Source organism: Juglans microcarpa x Juglans regia, chromosome 6D (assembly GCF_004785595.1).
Source record: "Juglans microcarpa x Juglans regia isolate MS1-56 chromosome 6D, Jm3101_v1.0, whole genome shotgun sequence".
Lineage (NCBI taxonomy): Eukaryota > Viridiplantae > Streptophyta > Magnoliopsida > Fagales > Juglandaceae > Juglans > Juglans microcarpa x Juglans regia.
Genome location: NC_054604.1, coordinates 2,819,549 through 2,839,846, shown reverse-complemented (window position 1 = coordinate 2,839,846; position 20,298 = coordinate 2,819,549). Strand labels below are relative to the sequence as shown.

At 38.4% G+C, this 20,298-nt stretch overlaps 2 protein-coding genes across 3 annotated transcripts; one reads left to right on the top strand and one right to left on the bottom strand.

Moving 5' to 3' along the window:
- Positions 1 to 10,610: 10,610 nt before the first annotated feature.
- On the top strand, positions 10,611 to 11,273 carry LOC121234574. The gene is made up of 2 exons (XM_041130542.1): positions 10,611 to 10,810; positions 10,853 to 11,273. Exons 1-2 carry the CDS (start codon positions 10,611 to 10,613, stop codon positions 11,271 to 11,273), a joined length of 621 nt encoding a protein of 206 aa, XP_040986476.1.
- A 429-nt stretch (positions 11,274 to 11,702) lies between these two features.
- LOC121235215 lies at positions 11,703 to 17,624 on the bottom strand. 2 transcript variants are annotated; one of them, XM_041131513.1, is made up of 5 exons: positions 17,346 to 17,624; positions 16,622 to 16,688; positions 15,765 to 15,898; positions 13,260 to 13,694; positions 11,703 to 12,407 (listed from the first exon to the last, which is right to left on the bottom strand). In XM_041131513.1, exons 2-5 carry the CDS (start codon positions 16,667 to 16,669, stop codon positions 11,993 to 11,995), a joined length of 1,032 nt encoding a protein of 343 aa, XP_040987447.1. In that variant the 5' UTR covers positions 16,670 to 16,688; positions 17,346 to 17,624; the 3' UTR covers positions 11,703 to 11,992. The 2 variants fall into 2 exon arrangements, with proteins under 2 accessions (XP_040987447.1, XP_040987448.1); XM_041131514.1 differs by having other exon boundaries at positions 13,333 to 13,694; positions 17,346 to 17,614.
- Positions 17,625 to 20,298: the final 2,674 nt, after the last annotated feature.

Below are 20,298 nucleotides of genomic sequence, written 5' to 3'. Positions count from 1 at the left end.
TTTTCAGTGCCTCTCTAAATCAGGCTTTGAAAGTAGACGTACGAAAAAAGATCAGAATATATGAATTATTTAAGATTTCTTTTTGATAGATCTTAAACTTGATCCATCAATATACTTTATTTGAGGATTAAAAAAGGACACCAAGCGTGTCTATGAAAAACGGAATGTGAAACTTGGTCAGTATTAGATTGAAAATTAGCTCACTGCAATATGTGAGTAATTAGAGATCATGAGAATGGATGACTGGAAAAAAAGGGCAGCCCCCAGCTGTCAGCCCCTTTTTTTCTTCCCTTCCATGTGTGAATTTGAGAAGTGAAGATAAGTACAATGCATTTTGATGATTAAATTAAGGTCAAAGAGACGCACCCATAGAGTCCCTCCCCTCGGGCCAAATTCATATATATTGACGAAACTGAGATGAGACAAGAGACTGTCCTACCATTTGTGAGTTATCCCCAAGGAGAGATGATATATGCAGTCTTAAAGTGTGCAAGTCCAATGCATTTCCTTTAAAAAATTAGATAAATATAAGACCCACATCAATTTTTTTTTTTTTTTCTTCTCAATGGACATCACATTTTTTCAAATGAAGTGCATGAGACTTACACGTCTTAGAACTGTATTTAGTATTACTCGTATAAATATGTTCGAAATGGTCGCAATATCCCTTTGTTGGTCTGAATTGCGAGCCGCAAACTTTTGATAAACAAGTTCAATTAGGGATTATAGTTTTTTCTTTCTATGAGAAATACTGTTCTTCGTCCTCAATAATGTTGTCATCTACAATCACATTTGTTGATACAAAAGATTATCCATTATATAGTAAACAACTTAAAATATGTCACATCAAATTGTGAGTAGAGATGACTAAATCTAAGACGAAAAATAGCATATTCTTTCTCCTTTTTTTTTTTTTTTTTTTTTTTCTTGAGGGCAATTAATCACAACTGCAGAAAATTCATGGAATATCAATCATTCTTGCATTCCCTTTAAGGAACCTCATCACATTCATGAGGTTCTAAAGTGTCATGATGCTTGAGTATCGATTTGAATATTGCTAACCAACGTCTACTTTTTCATTGCATCTACTCAAGTGGTAGAGAACCAGCGTACGTATTCCCTTAGTGGGAATGTACGTACAGACCATGCAACCTTCTGTCTCTTTTCCAATAGGTTACTGCATTTCACCAGTCAATTGTAGTGTCTCATACCATTTCCATAAGCGAAATTACTTGGTCTAGACAAGAATCCTATAAAAGTAGTTTTACACGCTAATGTATAAGCCACATTTTGTTTTACACAAAATTACTTCGTCATATTTCACTTCCAAATTAAATTATGTTCTTACCAACATTTTGGTCGGCTGAGAAACCCATGGTATCATATGGTTATAAATGAACAAATCTGATTAAGTAGTGTTAACTCATCATTACAACTTTTTTAAATTCCAACACAAAATATAATAAACAATTCAACTTTTTTCAAATCTTAAAATAATAATAATATTAAAAAATAATATTTTAACACTATTTTATCATCTCAACTCAACTCAGTTCAACATCCAAATGCAACATTAAACTTTGACTTTCAGATGTTATAATTTTCAACCTATCAATAACTGACACATGCAGAAGTAATTTTTTTTTTTATAGTTTTTTTTTAAATATAATTAGCATTTTTCAATCTGATCTCTCCCCAAATCTGATACTGGTTTAGAATCTAGAATTCTAATGCAAGAAAAATAAAGTCAAGTCATGGACTTCTGATTGCTTCAAATCATAGGCCTAATTAAAGTCTGTATGCCTTTTTAATTATTTTGAGTCTCGAGTCATTGGAAAGAATCTCTCTCTATCTAGAGAGCACTCGTTGGAGTCTCGCTTGCTAGCAAGTGAGTTTTTCTCTCGTAAGAAGAGCGAGTCTCTTGGGTTAGCTTGTTCTGGTCTAAGAGAAAAGTGATCATGGAAGAAGAACTGTCTAAGCAATGGAAAAGACTAAGTCTTACAGAAAGGGAGAAGGAGGGTGTGGACCTTCAACAAAAAACAATAGGAACACCAGTGGAATCAAAACACCTTTGCTTATTGGTTATGATTGTGGCGGAAAAAACAGTCAACAGGGAAGCATTTAAGAGCACCATGTCAAAAATCTGGAAATGTGAGAGTTGGTTACAATTCACAGAAGTTGGAGCTAATAAGTTCCTCATTGAGTTCCATAGCAAGAAGGATATGGAGAGGGTGATCTTAGGTAGGCCATGGTCCTTTGACAGATGGCTACTTTGTTTCCAAACTTTTAGTGGCACTATGTCCATAAATGAAGTGCAGTTCACGAAAGAGGACTTCTAGATACAAGTCTATAATTTGCCTTTTAATTGTATGAATCAAGAATAGGGTTATCAGATTGGAAGCAGCCTTGGAAAATTCATTAAAGTACATGTAGATGAAAGAGGCATTGGATGGGGAAAGTTTCTGAGAATAAGAGTTGAGATTGATATCTCTAAAGCACTGCTGAGAGGCATGTTCATCACGGTGGAGGGGAAGAAATCATGGGTGTATTTTAAGTATGAGAGGCTGCCCTCCCTTTGCTTCAAGTGTGGGATCATCAAACACTCTTTCTCCTTGTGTACTAATGGAAGGAATGGGGAGGGGCAGGACCAATATGGTTCCTGGCTAAGAGCTCCCAATGTTAGGGAGAGTGAGTTGCAGCAGAAAAGGTATGGGGAAGGCATTGCTCAGGAAGACCAGTCTGATTCTCGTCTATGGAGGAAGAAAGGTGAAGACAGGGAGGATACTGTTGCTGACAAAGAAGATGACAGGAAGAAGGATCAGAAGACAAAAAAGGACACTGACTTTCCCAAGACAAAAGTAGATGGCATTGGGAAGGGGTCTGAGCAAGGGGAGAGGTCAGAGTCAAAACCAAAGTTAGAAGGGGTAGGCAAGGGTAGTCTGAATGAGACAGCAAATGTACCTTTGTTTCCTGTTGAGGAGGCAAGTGACATGGCTGGAGTTCTGGGCACAGTCTTTAGTGTTGGGAATACAAATGATACAGAGAACAGACTTGACCCTGGACCAAACAACAAGATCCCAAAAGGAAATGAGAACTCGACTGATCTGGTCAACCAGATCCACTCTCTTGACCAGTTCATTTCAAACCAAGTTAATTTCCTTGAACAAGCCAAGAGAACTGCAAGTTGGAAGAGGAGGGCCCGAGACATATGCTTTAAGAATTTCTCTTTGGGGCTGGGAGGAAATTCAAGCAGACCTACTAGTAACAAAAGAGAAAGATCCCATAACTTGGCCATTGAGAGATTGATCCCTAGCAAGAAAATTAAAATTGAGGAGGATGGCACCAATGAATCATCTCAAGTTGTCATGGTGGAGGCTGTTGAACAGCCCCACCAAACCAAATGAGTTGTCTAAGTTGGAACTGTCGGGAGCTTGGGAACCCCCAGACAGTTCATGATCTGCACCAAATGGTGACTAAAAAGCTCCCATATTTTGTTTTCTTGATGGAAACAAAGAGTAGAAGAGAAAGGATTGAAGCCATAAAAAAACGTTTGGGATTTGAAAGAGTTTTGTCATTGACTGTATAGGTATGAGTGGTGGACTTGTTTTTCTGTGGAAAGAGGAGATTGAAGCAGTGGTGCACACCTTCACCAAACATCATATTTCTCTTTTGGTGAAAGGGGTGGAGGATGGGAAGGAATGGTTGTTGACTGGGTTCTATGTAGGGGTGTGCAAAATTCCGAGAATTCCGACTCCGTCCGACCTCCGCTCCGACTCCGACTCCGACTCCGAAATTTTTTTTTTAAACCCAGCTGTAAAACGACGTCGTTTTACAGCTGGGTTTAAAAAAAAAATTTTGAACGACACCGTTCCACTTAATATGGAACGGCGTCGTTTCATATGGCTTCCTAAGGAAGCCTTCTCCCCTTCTTCTTCCTTCTCCAGTTCTTCTTCTTCTTCCTTCTCCCTTCTCTCTCGCGTCTCCCGTCCCAAACTCCCAGTGACTGAACCATCCATTCTCTCTCGCGTCTTCCGTCCTAGTGCCAGCGTGCCGCCGTTCGTCGTTGCTCCTCCGTGCCGCCGTTTCTCGTTGCTCCTCTACTCAGCTTCCAAGTTCCACCTACGGTGAGCCCTAAATTTAATTCAAGCACGTCTCTTATGAATTGGAGCCTGCAGTTGTGATTCTTGTGAATTGGTTGTATTGAATATTCAATATAGTCCCAACACGGCGCTCAAAACCCTGAATTTTACATTGTATTGCAGACTTGCGCTCGAGCGAGGTGTCGAGCGCAAGTCGAGCGCACGTTGTATTGAACATTGGCTCGAGCGCCATGTCGAGCGCTCGTCGAGCGAACCTCTCTGGATGGGTTTTGCTCGAGCGTTACGTCGAGCGCACGTCGAGCGAACCTCTCTGGATGGATTCTGCTCGAGCGCCATGTCGAGCGCACGTCGAGCGAACCTCTCTGGAGTCTGGAATCCAGACTCTGGATGGATTCTGCTCGAGCGCCATATCGAGCGCACGTCGATCGAACCTCTCTGGATGGATTCTGCTCGAGCGCCATGTCGAGCGCACGTCGAGCGAACCTCTCTGGATGGGTTTTGCTCGAGTGTCACGTCGAGCGCACGTCGAGCGAACCTCTCTGGATGGATTCTGCTCGAGCGCCATGTCGAGCGCATTTCGAGCGAACCTCTCTGGATGGGTTCTGCTCGAGCGCACGTCGAGCGCACGTCGAGCGAACCTCTCTGGATGGTTTCCGCTCGAGCGCACGTCGAGCGCACGTCGAGCGAATATCTCTGGATGGGTTCCGCTGAGTCGAGCGCAAGTCAACCGAACCTCGATGTAATAATACATCGATACAATAATATATTATGATACAATAATACATGTCCTATTGTATAATACAATAGCCTAGTTTATTTTTAAACTAATTTTTTGCTTCTAATTTAATTTTTTCAGCTTCATTGATTGTGATATGGATCCTAGACATAGTGGAGATGATCGTCCACAAAGGAATGTGGCGGATGCCAATGCTTCAACTCCTACACCGGTGGGTACTTCCACCCCTAGAGCCACATCTAGGGCAACTACATCTAGGGCAGCTACATCTAGAGCAGCTACATCTAGAGCAGCTACATCTTGTGCGAGTAGTCGACTCCCACTCCCAGTTGATATAGAGGATGAGGATATGTTCAACGAAGAGGAGGAGATGCCCATTGAGCAAGATCAACCACCACGACCTTCTAAAAAGAGGTCGTGGACATGGGAGCATTTCACCAAAATTCCTGGTGAAATTGCGAACCCAGTAGCAAGATGCCATTACTGTGGATCACTTTGTGGATGCCATTCGAAGAAGCAAGGTACCAGTGTGTTAATAGCACATCTAAATGGTTGTCAACGATATAAGATAGCGAAGGGATTGCAAGCCACTGATCAGACCAACCTCAGTTACCAAACTTCTACAGCCACTGATGGTACACAGACTAAGAAATTGGTCATCCCTCAATACAGTGAGAAGATGTTGAGGGACATGCTTGCAGAGATGATAATTACTGATGAGATGCCATTTACCACAGTCGAGAAAAGAGGCTTTCGAAAGTTTCTAAATTTTGTTGAGCCACGATTTCCCATTCCATCACGGTATACAGTGATGCGAGATTGTATGAAGAGGCATGCGAAGGACAAGGAGGAGATGAGGAAGATGTTTATTACCACTGGCCAGAGAGTGTCTTTTACGACTGACACATGGACTTCCACAGAACGTCTGCTACATGTGTATCACAGCACACTACATTGACAGTGAGTGGATTTTGCATAAAAAAATTATTGGTTTTAAAGAAATTGTGGATCATAAAGGTGCATCCATTGGGGCGAAGATGGATGATTGTTTAAAGGACTGGGGAATTCGAAAAGTGATGTGTATTACAGTTGACAATGCCAGTGCGAATGAAACAACAATTGATTGGTTTAAGCGGAACACGACGGTGATAGATGATGTCATTCGGGCCCACGAGTTTATTCACGTTCGATGTTGTGCTCATATCATTAACCTCATAGTTGTTGAGGGATTAAAAGAGGTTCATGATTCCATAACCCGAGTCCGCAACATTATACGATATGTGAGGGGTTCCCCTCAAAGGCTTGCCAAGTTTAAGGCAATAGCAGAAGATCTGAAGATTGAATGTTCTAGTATGTTGTGCTTGGACGTTCCGACTCGATGGAATTCTACATACATGATGTTGGATGTGGCACAGAAGTACCAAAAAGCATTCGAGCGGATGGAGGTCGAGGATGGGGGTCTGAGGTATGCTTTGTTGGAGCCAGCAGGACAGGGGCTCGGTGCGCCGGACGCACATGATTGGACCAGTGTGAGTTATTTTGTTGAATTTTTAAGAACTTTTTATGAGATAACCATGCGGCTATCTGGATCCAAATATACGACTGCGAACTCATTTTTCAACGAGCTCTCGGAGCTTCACTTCCAGTTGGAAAATAGTTGTACTGACTCTGCTGGATTGTTATCTGCTATGGCTACGAGGATGAAGATCAAATATGATAAATATTGGGAGAATATTGAGAAGATAAATAGATTGCTATTTGTGGCTGTGATCCTTGACCCCCGAGTTAAGTTGGCCGTTCTAGAATTTTGGGTAAATTCCGTCCTCGGGGCAGTGAAGGCTGCAGAGTTTATTAAATTGCTAAAAAGTGATGTTGATGACTTATATCATCACTGCAGTACTAGTGCTCAGCCTTCATCCGCAGTTGGTAGCTCCTCACATTCGAGGCCGACAGGATTGACAGTTTCCTCAGGTGATACTGACCCATCTGTAGGGGTTAGAGGCAATCGTATTATACAGCAGTATCATCAACTCATGTCAACAAGGAATATTATGCATTATATATCTGAGGTTGAACGATATTTTATGGAAGCTATCGAGACACCTAGTGATGTATTTCAGTTATTAACTTGGTGGAAAGTTAATTCCACCAAGTATCCAGTCCTTTCCCGTGTGGCCCGAGATGTGCTAGCCATTCCTGTCACTACAGTTGCCTCAGAGTCGGCATTTAGCACTGGAGGTCGCGTGTTGGATGCTTATCGGAGTTCATTGTCACCGTCAACCGTGGAGACCCTCGTTTGCACACAGAATTGGATAAGTGAAACGCCTATTGGACTAGATACCGTTGGCGTTGATGCCGAGAGCTATAGGCTTGAATCGGGTAAGTTTATATGCTTTTAAATGATGATTTAATTATTTTTAATGTTTCTAACTTCTAATTTTTTATGATTTTATAGATCTAAATGTGAACCCTAACATAATTACCGATGATTGAGAGTCTGGAACGGACGCTACTTGAGAGTTGGGATGGAGTTGGGAGAACCTCCTTTCTTGGTAAGAATAAAATTATTCTTTTACCGTATTCAATTTTTTATTATCAATTTTTTTTCATCTATTGATTGCTACTTTCTATCTTCATTTCAGGCATGACCAATGGAACAAAAAGTATTTGACTGAAATCCGTGTTTAATCGAATTGTAGTTATATTTCAAATTCTCTCTCATATTGTTATTACGTTATAAATGAGACTGTTATAACTTATGGCTACATCATACATGTTATTTACTTTTTAAACTATTTATATAGTTATATTTATGTAGTTATATCCCGAGCAAAGACGTGAGATAAGTACTCTTTATTCTATAATTTCTATTAGTACTTATTCATCCTCTCTCAAACGTTTAGAATTTATTATCCAACTGAAATTAATCGAATTATAGAAATTCGTACCATCATTCTTTTTTATAAAATTTTAAATTTATGTAATTTTCAACTCATGAGTCATGAGCACTTTTAATGCTAAATTTCAGGCGGACATAAAACAAATTAAAGATATAATCAAAATTCAGTAACAAAATCAGAACGAATATTTAAATTATTGAGAACTCTTGAATAAACCAAATATTTGTAGATCGTTTTACTTTTAAAAAAAATATATATGTTGCTCACTATCTGAAACGAAATTGAACAATAAAATTTAAATAATAATAAAAAAAGAACAAAATTTTGTTCGGAGTTCGGAAATTTTATTCGGAGTCAGAGCTCCGAACTCCGATCGGAGTTCGGGGCTCCGACCTCCGTTCGGAGTTCCGATCGAAGTTCGGGGCTCCGACCTCCGTTCGGAGTTCCGATCGGAGTTCGGGGCTCCGACCTCCGATCGGAGTTCCGATCGGAGTTCGGAGCTCCTACCTCCGATCGGAATCGGACTCCGACTACGTTCGGAGTCGGAGTCGGAGGGAAAATTCGACTCCGACTTTTGTCGGAGTCGGAGGTCGGAAATGCCAACTCCGACTCCGTCGGAGTCGGAGCCCACCCCTAGTTCTATGGACACCCCATCACCAATAAGAGGAAGGACAGTTGGTTACTACTACAAGCTATTAAACCAGAAAGGTCAAAAGGATGGATGTGTGTTGGGGACTTTAATGAGGTACTTAATTTTAGAGAGAAATGGGGAGGGGCCTTGAGATCAAGCACCCAGATTGAGGCCTTCAGAACAGCTTTGGAAGATTGTGAGCTTTGTGATATGGGTTCTATAGGCAATAAATTTACCTGGACTAATGGGAGAAAAGGAGGAGTTTTTACAAAAGAAAGACTCGACAGAGCCCTTTGTAACTCTAAATGGGCTGACTCTTTTCCAATTTCAAAGGTTTATACCCTTCCTGCATTAAGCTCAGATCATTGCCCCTTATTTGTCACTTGGGAGGAGAGCCAGGTTGATGGAACCAGCAAGAAAAGACCTTTTAGACTGGAAGCAAGCTGGTTTCAAAGGGAGGATTATCAGAAGCTGGTGGAGGAAACATGGTCTGGTACCAAGGAAGATGAGAACAACCTGCAGAATATTAATATGGGCCTTAACCTGTGTAAACAGAAACTCATGCAATGGAATGGAAGAGTAGGAGGTAATTCCAAACAACAAATGGCTGAGCTACTGGCCCTATTAAAGGAACTACAAAAAGACAACAAAGGCCACCTTTCTGATCATGTTAAGCATATTCAAAAGAAAATTAGCAGACTATTAAAAGAAGACAACCTCAGATGGCAGCAGAGAGCAAAGCAAAGATGGTTGAGAGAGGGTGATAGGAACACCAAGTTTTTCCACCAATGTGCCTCTCTTAGAAGGAAAAATAACTCGATAAAGAAGCTGGTGAATGAAGATGGGGTGGAAGTGCACTCAAAATTTCACACTTATTCTTTGTTGATGATTGCCTCCTTTTTTGCAAAGCCAATGCCATTGAATGGAGTAGACTGTTTGGATTGTTAAGAGTTTATGAATCAGCATCGGGTCAAAGGCTTAACTTGGAGAAAACCTCTATTATTTTCAGTAAGAACACTGCAAGGGCCACACAGCAACACATTCTCTCTATTGCTGGGGTAAGGAGTGGATTGTCTTATGAGAAATACTTGGGACTGCCATCAGTGGTTGGAAAGAATAAGGCCAAGACATTTAAAGGAATTTTGGATAACATTAGAGCTAAAATCAGCAATCACAAAGTTAAAATGCTGTCACAAGCAGGAAAGGAGATCTATATCAAAGCTGTCATCCAAGCTTTGCCAACCTACACAATGTCTGTGTTTAAACTTCCTAATTCATTGCTTCATGACATCAATAGGGTCATTAACAACTTCTGGTGGGGGCAGCAGAGTAGTGAAAACAGAATTCATTGGATTTCATGGAAAAGGTTGGGTAAGGCAAAAACTGAAGGGGGAATGGGTTTCAGGGATTTTGAAGCGTTTAACAAGGCTTTGCTGGCCAAACAATGCTGGAGGTTGATACAACACCCTGATTCCCTTGCTGCACAGGTGCTTAAAGCCAAGTATTTTCCTAGTACCAACTTTCAAGAGGCAAAAATAGGCTCCAAGCCCTCCTATGTTTGGAGAAGTTTCTTAGCTGCAAGACCACTAGTAGAGGCAGGATCCTATTGGAGGATAGGTAATGGTCATCAAGCTCAGGTATGGAAGGACAAATGGATACTCTCTTCTAATCCTAGTAAGGCCCAAAGCTCTGTGAATGTTCTGACCAATAATGCAACAGTCTCATCTCTCATCGACACTACCACTAAGCAGTGGAATTATGCACTGGTGCAGCAGATTTTCAGTCATAAAGAGGCAGAGCTCATTATCAAAACCCCTATAAGCTTCCTCAACAGCAGAGATAGACTGGTTTGGCAAGGTACAAAAGATGGCGAGTTCACAGTTAGAAGTGCATACCATAGGGAATTAGAGAGAAGTTTTCCAGCCTCTAATCAAGCATCTAGCAGTTCCTCCCTCAAAGGCCTTTGGCAGCAACTTTGGTAGATTAAAGTGCAGCCTAGGGTAAAAATGTTCCTTTGGAGGGCATGTCAAGAGGCTCTTCCAACCCAATCTAGCCTTTTCAAGAAGAAAGTGGTCAGTCACCCTCTTTGTCCCATTTGCAACTTGGAGAAGGAAGATGTTTATCATGCTACATGGGGATGTGAGTCAGCCAAGGATGTGTGGAGTTTATGTTCAAAGAGCCTACAGAAATGTCATTTCCCACATATGTCTATGATTCAACTCATCGAAGCTTTATTTCAAATCATGGAAAGCAAGACTATTCAAGAATTTGCTGTGGTGGCCAGCAAGATCTGGTGGAGAAGGAACACTTTAGTCTTTAAAGGTATTTTTGCTCACCCGAAAGTAATTATGCATGAGGCAAGAACCACCTTGGACGTGCTGGATGAGGAAAATTCAAACCATGGTGCTCGAGCCAACATGATCTGCACTTCAGCAGAGACTTGGTAGGCTCCCCCATTAGACTGGATTAAGTTGAATTGGGATAGTGCTATTGACAAAGCTAGAGGTTTAGTTGGTGTGGGAGTGGTAGTGAGGAACAGTTCAGGAAGAATCATAGCAACCTTGAGAACCAAGAAACACCTCTATCCTGATCCATTACTAGCTGAGGCATTCGATGCTCTTAAAACGGTGCAATTTGGTCTGGAGCTTGGGTTTACACAGATTATTATTGAAGGAGATTCCCTTCAAGTCATCAACAACCTTAAAAGGGACAAAGAAGGCTACAACAGCTCTAGTATGTATGTTCATGAAGCAAAACAGATCTTAGGAAATTTTGCAAAGTGGGAGGTTTCTCATGTTAGGAGAAATGGCAACTCTTTAGCTCACTTGTTAGCAAAAGATGCTCTATCCAATTATGATCATATTGTAATATTGGGGGATCTTCCTCCCTGTATTCAGTTGGATTGATTAATGGAATGAGCTTTTTCATAAAAAAAAAGAGTCTCGAGTCATTAATCTCTACTGAAAGATGGGGGTCTCGGTCTCCTGTGCTTTCTTCTGGCGTATGTTGTTACCATTTTAATAATCATAAACATTCGGGCAATATTCGAGAATAATATTAAATTTATTAAATGAAAAGAATATTCTTTATAACTAAGTTAGCATTCTTGAAATGTTATAGAATAAGTTCTACATGAATTATATATATATATATATATATATATATATATATATTATAGAATGCCAAACCAGTTGAGAATAACTCAAGGATAATTGAGTCACCACCCTTAATTTTTCACAGAGCTTGAGAGAAATGGGATTTATGGAGATTTTGATCAACCCTATGCAAGTGACGAATGATTCCCAAAACACTAAAACAGCAGAAGGAAAAAAGAATAACAAATGAAAACACCCAAAACTCTTTAATGAATCATTACCAGAGTTTGAAATCGCTTTCATCTACCTCAGAAACATCAGCAGCAGCGAATTAGTGCAAAAAACAGCAAATTTGACGTATTACATCCAAGAATAAGCGCACAGCCTAATACAAGTGACAGATATCGGTCAACCTGTTCTGATCCTCCACTTGCACAGTACACCCCCAGAGTAAAATGGGGGTCGACCAGATCTTCCTAAAAAATCTCAGCCTTTTGAAACATAATCAGAAGCAAGTAACATCCTAATATTTAAATGAGATTAGCCCTCTTTAGAAACCTGATTGTCCGACAGTAATATGGCCATATTGATTCCACGTAATCGAGGTACCACTCCACCACCCGTTCTTGCAATTCTTTCAGCTTTTTTCTTGCTAGCTCTTTGTAGTCTAGGTTCTTTATGTTCTCCACAGGTTGCCAGAAAAGAGCGAGTACATCTTCTTTAAGCTTCCCGCATGCAACATAGTTATAGGCCACCCTAAAGTAAGTGGGTAAATTCTTAATTATTTTAACAGTCATCTTGAAGCTGAAGACATAGAGTGCCCACAACCCCCGGAGCATCTTGATGTAGAGAGCTATGATAAGGGGCCCAATAACCCACAGAGGAGTCAACTCTTTCGAAACGTCAGCCCCATAAATCACATTAACTGCCAAGTATAAAGGGACGCTGCAGATTACATAGAGCAATTAGAAGCAACAAAGATGTATTAGCCTTATTGTGTCTTCATGCATGTAATACTTAACGGTGACTCAAGACAATGACAAGCACCGAGTAAAGAGTACCAAATTCTTTGGACTGAAGATTTGACTAGTTGAGAACTCAGATGGACTTAAGAAAGTTTGATCAAACCGTACACATCCATTCATTGTTAAGTAGGAAGAAAACAGTGGCAGATGGACTTAAGAAAGTTTAATCAAACTGTACAAGTCCATTCATTGTTAAGTAGGAAGAAAACAGAACCCAAATGGTGTTTCATGCCCTTTTTTCATCCTTTGGTATAATAAAATGGTCTTATAGAAATGAGTGATTTTGCAGAACACTTTGCTCCAACCTGCAAAGCTGTGCCATCATAACACATCGTGTGTGCTATATGGCTAATGAAAAAAATGAAAACGGGTGGAAAAACTTTGGAGAACACACGTCTGATAGTAAACACATCTGCTATAACACAAGTGAATCCATATAAGACTGAATAATATTCTAGATAAGTGAGAAGAATAAATCTTCACAACCTCCTCACACTCCACACTCCACACTCCACACTCCACATTTTTTTTAATTTTTATTATTTTTTCTTTTATCAAATATTTATTATATGAATAATGAATAGAAAATTTGAAATAATTTAAAAAGAATAAACTCAAAAAAAAACTTTAAAAAAAATATTAAAAAATTTAAAAATTTAAAAAAATGTGGAGTGTGGAGTGTGATAGAGGTTGTGTAGCAAAACTCAAGTGAGAATATCTCACAACTCATGCAGACTGAATATAGAGTGGCAGGCAAAATCAATATACTTACAATATCAGTAAGGGAATCTTTACTGTTGCATCCAGACCCAGAAAGTAGCACCAAGTTGCCCTTAGAATCTCACCTCTTTCTTTGTTTTCAGTACCATGTTGAGTTTCTGATATCTCCCTTAGAGGTGGTTCTTCTCCCAAAACTCCATTCACTACTTGCCGTGGTGATTGTGTGCGGAGCATGGTCAAAAATTTCATAAATAAATTATGAATTGCAGGAGAAGCAATGCTCTCTTCTGTCTCAGAGGTATAAGAAAGTGGAATGTCATTTGCCTTTGGAGAGTCCGCTGTGTCTGCACTCTCTTTTAGTTTAACAGAATTCTTTGGAACCTTAGAGCCATTTGCTCTGCATGCCGATTCATCATTTTGGGCACTGCCTTTGAAAGCAGAAATTCTCAAAGGCTTAAGCTTTCCAGGATTGCAAGGAGCCCCAACACTGTGGAAACAAGTTTTCAGAATTTAAATGACCAAGATAAATAAATAATTTATGTGTGGGTGAGATCACAACTTTATATTTGTGTGAGAGAATTTCAAGGACACGAACAAGTAGCAGTAACAAAATCTTTTTTTGATAAGTTGTAGCAGTAACAAAATCTAACTGCGAGAAAACCACAATTTAAAAGGTAAAAACTACTTCCTCCAAAATAATTCAAAAGAGCATCTATATCTCCCTAGCCATACATATATATATATACACAAAAATATTCATTGCTCGATATCTAAAAACAACCATGGGTTGTATATTGGAATAAGATTGTGCATAATGCTGAACATCGCATCTTATTTTCATAATATGCAAAACACAAAGGAATTGGTCAAATTCCATAGACTGTCCAAACACTGGTTAAAAGCAGTTGCATGCGATGATGAGAGGAGAAATGGTTAAGCCTACCACCCACTACACATCCGTATGTAAAAAATACTTGAAATAAATCTCTTTTATGCAAACATGTATCACTCAACCATGTGGGAGTATACAAAACATCTATTGTCGATACAAAGATACATAAGATGGAACAGGGGAAAAATGGATGGCAAGTGAAACTGATGTATTGCACACTGTGTACAACAGACATTAAGGCGGATGCCATGCATGCTAGTGTACAGCAAGAACTACTAAAATAAGCATATTCCTAATTACGGAAAACAAGTTTCACTTAATCAGGTCCAGCCTTCTAGGAAACTATTGTGACTATCTGCACCAAGACATGATGCAAGAAGGAGAGGATTCTTTTTTTTTTTTATATATATAAGTATGAGGTAAATTTTATTGATACAAATGAAATAGGCATAACCTGTGTACACAGAAAGTATACAAAAGAACACCTAAATACATTCTAGGATCCATAGATTAAGGACAGGAAGTCATGAGCATTGTTTCCATCAAACACAATGGCTGAAAACCAAAGCAGTAAAGTGTGTACAAAAATATTCTGAAGCTCCGCCATTGTGCGCTCCCTATCTTCAAAGCATCTCTCATTCATTTCCGACCAAATACACAACATAATGCACAACGGAATCATCTTCCACACCGCCGCTACTTGAGGACAGCCTTGAATCTCCTTCCAACAAGCCAATAAATCAACCACCCTCAATGGCATTACCCAAGTGACATCAACTCTTCTAAAGATCTCATCCCACAGCACCCTTGTCACCTCACAATACAATAATAAGTGATCCACTGATTCTCCATGCTTTTTACACAAATAGCACCAATCCATCACAATGAGCCCCCTCTTCCTCAAGTTGTCTGTGATCAAAATCTTCCCAAGAGCAGCAGTCCATAAGAAGAAAGCTACTTTAACAGGCACACAAGACCTCCATCTAGTACTTGGATAGTACTTCAAAGCAGTTTTTATCACCACCATCTAGTAAACGTGGTCTTTCAAATAGTATGTTTTCAAGCATCTCCTATGACATTCACTTCATGAACCACAGTACTTGTCTAAAATTCAACTATATATCAAAATGTTAAAGAAGTATATGTCTGGCGTGCAAGCGTCTATAATGTGTTTTGATCTTCTTCCAAAAAACTTCAGCCCTTGAAAGTACATATTATATTTGCTTGCTAATGAGAATCTCTAACTCAACTAAATGCATATGTTTTAAAATTACAATAAATTAAAATCATGTTGTTGCCAAGATTGTGCCATTCCCTCCATACATGTCCTAAAATTATATCCTTTAAAACGCCAATGCTTTTCTTAGCTCAACCAAGTTCCCCATGGCAACATATATTATTAACCTTTGAAATTTTGAACAGGTGAGACAGAATCACATATCTTGTTCTAACCTTAAGCGGTGCAAGGATATGGTTGCTTGGGTGAACCCATATCAAAATAACAGGAAATATACAGGTTTCTCTAAATCTCATAACCATTGTGCGAAACCTGACAAATTAGCAATTTAAATAGACAGACTACTTAAATCAACTCATGTATGAACAGTGATGTATCAAATTATACTCTGGATTGGCAGCAGCAGACTTATGAAGGAAAACTCTCACCTTAAACGAGCATTGCGCTTTAATAAGAAACACCTATCTGTTTTCCCAACCATGTGTAATGTTTTTACACTCTGCTTCAACTTCAACCCTTTGTCCCATGATAGAGGTCTTGAGTGGAATGTAGAATATGAAACCTTAGACGTATAAACAAAAGCAACATCAACAAAGTATACCTCAAATTTATAATATGGATCTAGCATGTGGGAACAAAACAAGAATCCGAAAGTCCCGAGCAATAGTGCATACGATACTAATGCAAGACAACAATATCACATACTTAAATGGGATCTGGCTAAAGACAGAAAGTTAAGGAGACACCAGTGGTAGAACTGATAACCAATAAAAACACAAGCATCACCACTGGCCTAGGGATTCAGAAGCTTAATCAAACCATGAACTAGGAAGAAAACAAATCATGGCTTGAAATGTTTACCAAGTGAATAAACCTATTGCCTTAGAAAATGTTAATTATTGTAAAATTTTATTCAAAATGTGTTAAACCAAAATTAATTGACTACTAACACAAATTTTTCTACATGCCCAACATAAATGATTTCAACTTCAAAATTAGAACCAGCGTAAAACTTTGTCCCATCTCCATTTGGCACTGCAATCCACCCTTCTTTGAAACAATACAATTGTATTCTTGGGCTGCTTACACTCTTCGTGAAAGTAGACATTTCGAATATAATAATAGAAAACTACTGCACATGCCGGGTTTATGAAATCCATTTAGTTAAAAGAAGGTTACATGGTGAAAGAGTGGAAATAATGTGGCACCGAACCTAACATAACTTTAAATTTTCTCAAACTCATACAATTACATAAATGTAGTAGTCAAGGTTTTCCTCAATTACCTGCATTTGATAGGTTACCAATGCCATTGTCTCACCCTTAGCCACCATATCATTTATGCAGCAGGGCCTAGTTCAAGAGAAAACTAAACATTGGATTAATCCCAAGAGGTAAGATAATAGGTCGAAGTTTACAAGCAACTTATAGAATAAAACAGCTTTTTTAAAATAATAAAAGAACAAAAACTTAACCATGTTCACCACAACAACCCATCTCAAAATCATTATACTAGTAGTAGGCTTTACATAAAGCATAATTAACACTAGCCCATCTCGACAGTATAAAGCAAACATCATTCGAAGTAACATATTCTAAAATCTGTAACAAAATTACAAACTTGCAGTCAGCAAAATACATGGAACGCCCAACGTTGACTTGGAAGCAAAAAAGAAAAAGAAAAAGACACCCGAAGACCCAACAGAGGATTGTTGGCAACATGGCATCAGGAATACCGAATATCTATCCAAGTCCATTATACAAGCAGAAACGAAATATGGGCTTAAAACCCCAAAATACGTAACACTTCATCTGTTTCCTTCCCTTTTTCCTCAATTTTCTTGGCAACCAAACAGATAAAATGCAATCCCAGCCAAAATACAGAAAAAAGAAAAAGAAAAAGGAAGCAAACCTCTGAGATAAAGCAAAAACCATAGGTTCTAACAAAATACGCTTAAATTCCATAAGAGAGCATCATAATGACCGGAAAAGGTACGAATTTTCACTAACCTGAGCACGTGAATTCATTAGCTCCTCAAACCCAAATCTTCTTCATTTTGGAGTCCTCACTTGGTATAACCATGGGAATGAATAACAAACCCTTCTATCTTTATCCACAATTGAGTTTCTACGTATGGAATAAACAGAAAGAGAAAGAGAAAGAGAAGAGACGAAAGAAAGATAGGCTTTTGGGTGATTGAATTTAGGGTTTTTATAGCGGATATGATGATGAAGCACCAAAAAATCACCAGACCAGAAGGTAAGGTTCGGAAAGAGGTTAAAATGGCATAGTTAGATACTTAAATACATAAAAATCAAGTGAAAAAGGAATCGGTGGCGTTTGTGAATTGCCCCTAAATTTAATGGTAAAAAAAAAATAAAGGCATGTAAATTTAAGGGAGAAAATTAAATGAATAATAATAATAATAATTTTCCTTTCTTTTTTTTATTGAAAGAGAAAAATCTAAAAAGAATGTCATTTTGAAAAAGATCGCGCCATTCGTCCCTTTGATATAATTTTTTTTAATGTTTTTTAAATTAGTTACAGAAATTAATTTTATTTAAGAAAATCTAAAATTAAAAAAAAAAAAAAAAAACCGAACAGAAGATTTTCATTTGGTGAGCCAATTATCATTTCCCTATAAGTAAACAAAAGAGGGTGAAATTGAAAGTCATTGCTACAGCATGCTAAATGCGCTCAATTTAATTTAAATTTATTCGGAATGGTATTATTTATAGTTAATTTGTTAGCCATTGGTTATGATACTCATATCTATCTGATACTGGTTGGTTGTCCCAAGCAACACATGATATTAAGAAATATTACCGATAATAACCATTTCCTATCACCATAATGCTAATAGCTATTTTAACATATATTACATCTAAATATAAATTCACCTTAAACTATTAATATTAATTGCTTAAAGATTCACTAAGTTTTCTAATGGAAATAGAGTATTTTACGAGAGTATTAGTAGTGGTCTAGCCAAAATTTGACTAGAAATTCACTTTTATAAATTTAGCTACCTGCTTTTCAACAACACCATAGAACAAACTCTCAAAATCTATCCCTATTTTATTAAAATATTGATTTTGGCATTTTTATTTATTTTAATTCTAATTGAAATTTGAATATTTATTCATTATTTAAAAAGTACACATTAATTTTCTAACGTTCATATTATTTCTACAGATATAATTTTCTAATGATCTTTTTTTACAACGGTCATATTCTTCTAATTAATATATTTTTCCAACGGTCATATCTTTCTAACAGATATATTTTTTTTAGCCTTATTTTTTTCAACGGCTATATTTTTAACAGCTATATTTCTCCAACTGATATATTTTTTTAACAGTTATATTTCTCCAACAGTTATATTATTCCACTATAAAACATAACATTTCCTCAACAATTTCATTTGCTTCAACAATTTAAGTTAGTCTATGCAAACATTCACATACAGTAAAGCCGAATGCCAATTTTCCACATGCCAAATGTCGTTAGCCCCATAAGATTCAAATGTATATTGTACTCACAAAGAAAACCTGAGAACTATATGACTATTAAATGTACAAACACAAAGTAAAATCTAGTTACCAAAAACATATTATTCCGAGAACTTCTGAGGTAACCATAATAAACCAAAGTAAAAAAATATTGTTTCCAGAAGCACTGCTGATAAGTTTTTGTAGACAATGAGGTTCAATGTGAATCCACATGATCTAGCTCAATAGAAGGTGGTTGGACAAAATGATCTGGTGAATGCAAAAAATGTAGACAATGAGGTTCAATGTGAACCTGATAAGTTTTTGTCAAATCTGGAGTAGTCCCTTGTACCCAATGCAGGCAGGAAGAGTAATTTTTTATGCCCAAAATAAGATATGGCCAGCAATTTGGGTTGGCCAGAGAAAATAAATTTGTTTAAAAACACTGTAAATATATTGAGTCTAGTGTAGTTAATTTTTATGCAACCTAGCTAAATTTAGCTAGTTTGATTCCACTACTAGTGCTCTGACTCATTTAAATTGAAGGAGTATCTATAACTTTATAATCTCTTATGTCAAGCTCCTAGCAGATATGATACCATTGTGATCACACAAGTATGGAGGTCACCTCCAATTGCAATCTCCTACCCATTTTATGCCCGATAAAAAAAAATTAATGTGTGATCAACAAATATAATCATTTCTATTGTATAAATAATTTGGGAGATAAACATTAGGGTAAACATCTAGCATGTTGGGCTTGTATATAACGTGCTAATCTCCACAAGATACAGAAAACTTTCGTTAGGGGTGCAGGTTAGAAATACACCCTTCTCGCAACCCGCCCCCAACATGGACGAGGGGTTTTGTCCCCCCGAAATCTGGCACTGCACCCCGTGGGCAGGACCCCCTTAATGGCTGATAGGGGCAGATTCACCTCCACATCACCCGCCCCCGCCCCCTTGAGAAAACAACAAAAGAGATTCAAAATCAACCAAAAACAACAACAAATCCACAGATCTATCATCCAACAGTTACAAACAACCATCGTAAAAAAGAAACTTGAAAATAAAATCTCAACTGCTCCATCAAGACCACAATGTGACCGTGGGTCTAAAGCAAAGAACCACAGCCCCGAATGGTCCTGAGCCTCTTTGCAAATCTCACGACTATTTGTGGCCTCAAACCCACAGCCACGTCGTGGCCAATGACTCGTGGGTGTCTGAAACACCATGTTTGTGTCTCATAGTCACGACTCACAACTTCACAAGCTTTAGCCTTCAAGAAAAAAAAAAAAGCGGAGAAGAGGAGAAGAAAAGAGAACCACGGAGGGAGAGAGAGAAGAGAGGAAGACAAAGATTTAGAATTTCATTTTCATTATATAATATTTAGCTAAACTCCAAACGTCGTCATTTTGGTGCAGGCAAGGGCCCACATCCCAGCAGCTAACGGCCAAGTGTCTTGCCGCCCA

Coding starts and splice junctions, on each gene's coding strand:
- LOC121234574 (XM_041130542.1), top strand. CDS start 10,611: ATGGAAAGCAAGACTATTCAAGAATTTGCTGTGGTGGCCAGCAAGATC. Junction 10,811..10,852: donor TGCACTTCAGCAGAGACTTG/GTAGGCTCCCCC, acceptor GAATTGGGATAG/TGCTATTGACAAAGCTAGAG.
- LOC121235215 (XM_041131513.1), bottom strand. CDS start 16,669: ATGGTGGCTAAGGGTGAGACAATGGCATTGGTAACCTATCAAATGCAG. Junction 15,899..16,621: donor TGGTAACCTATCAAATGCAG/GTAATTGAGGAA, acceptor TATACGTCTAAG/GTTTCATATTCTACATTCCA. Junction 12,408..13,259: donor AAGATTCCCTTACTGATATT/GTAAGTATATTG, acceptor TGTAATCTGCAG/CGTCCCTTTATACTTGGCAG.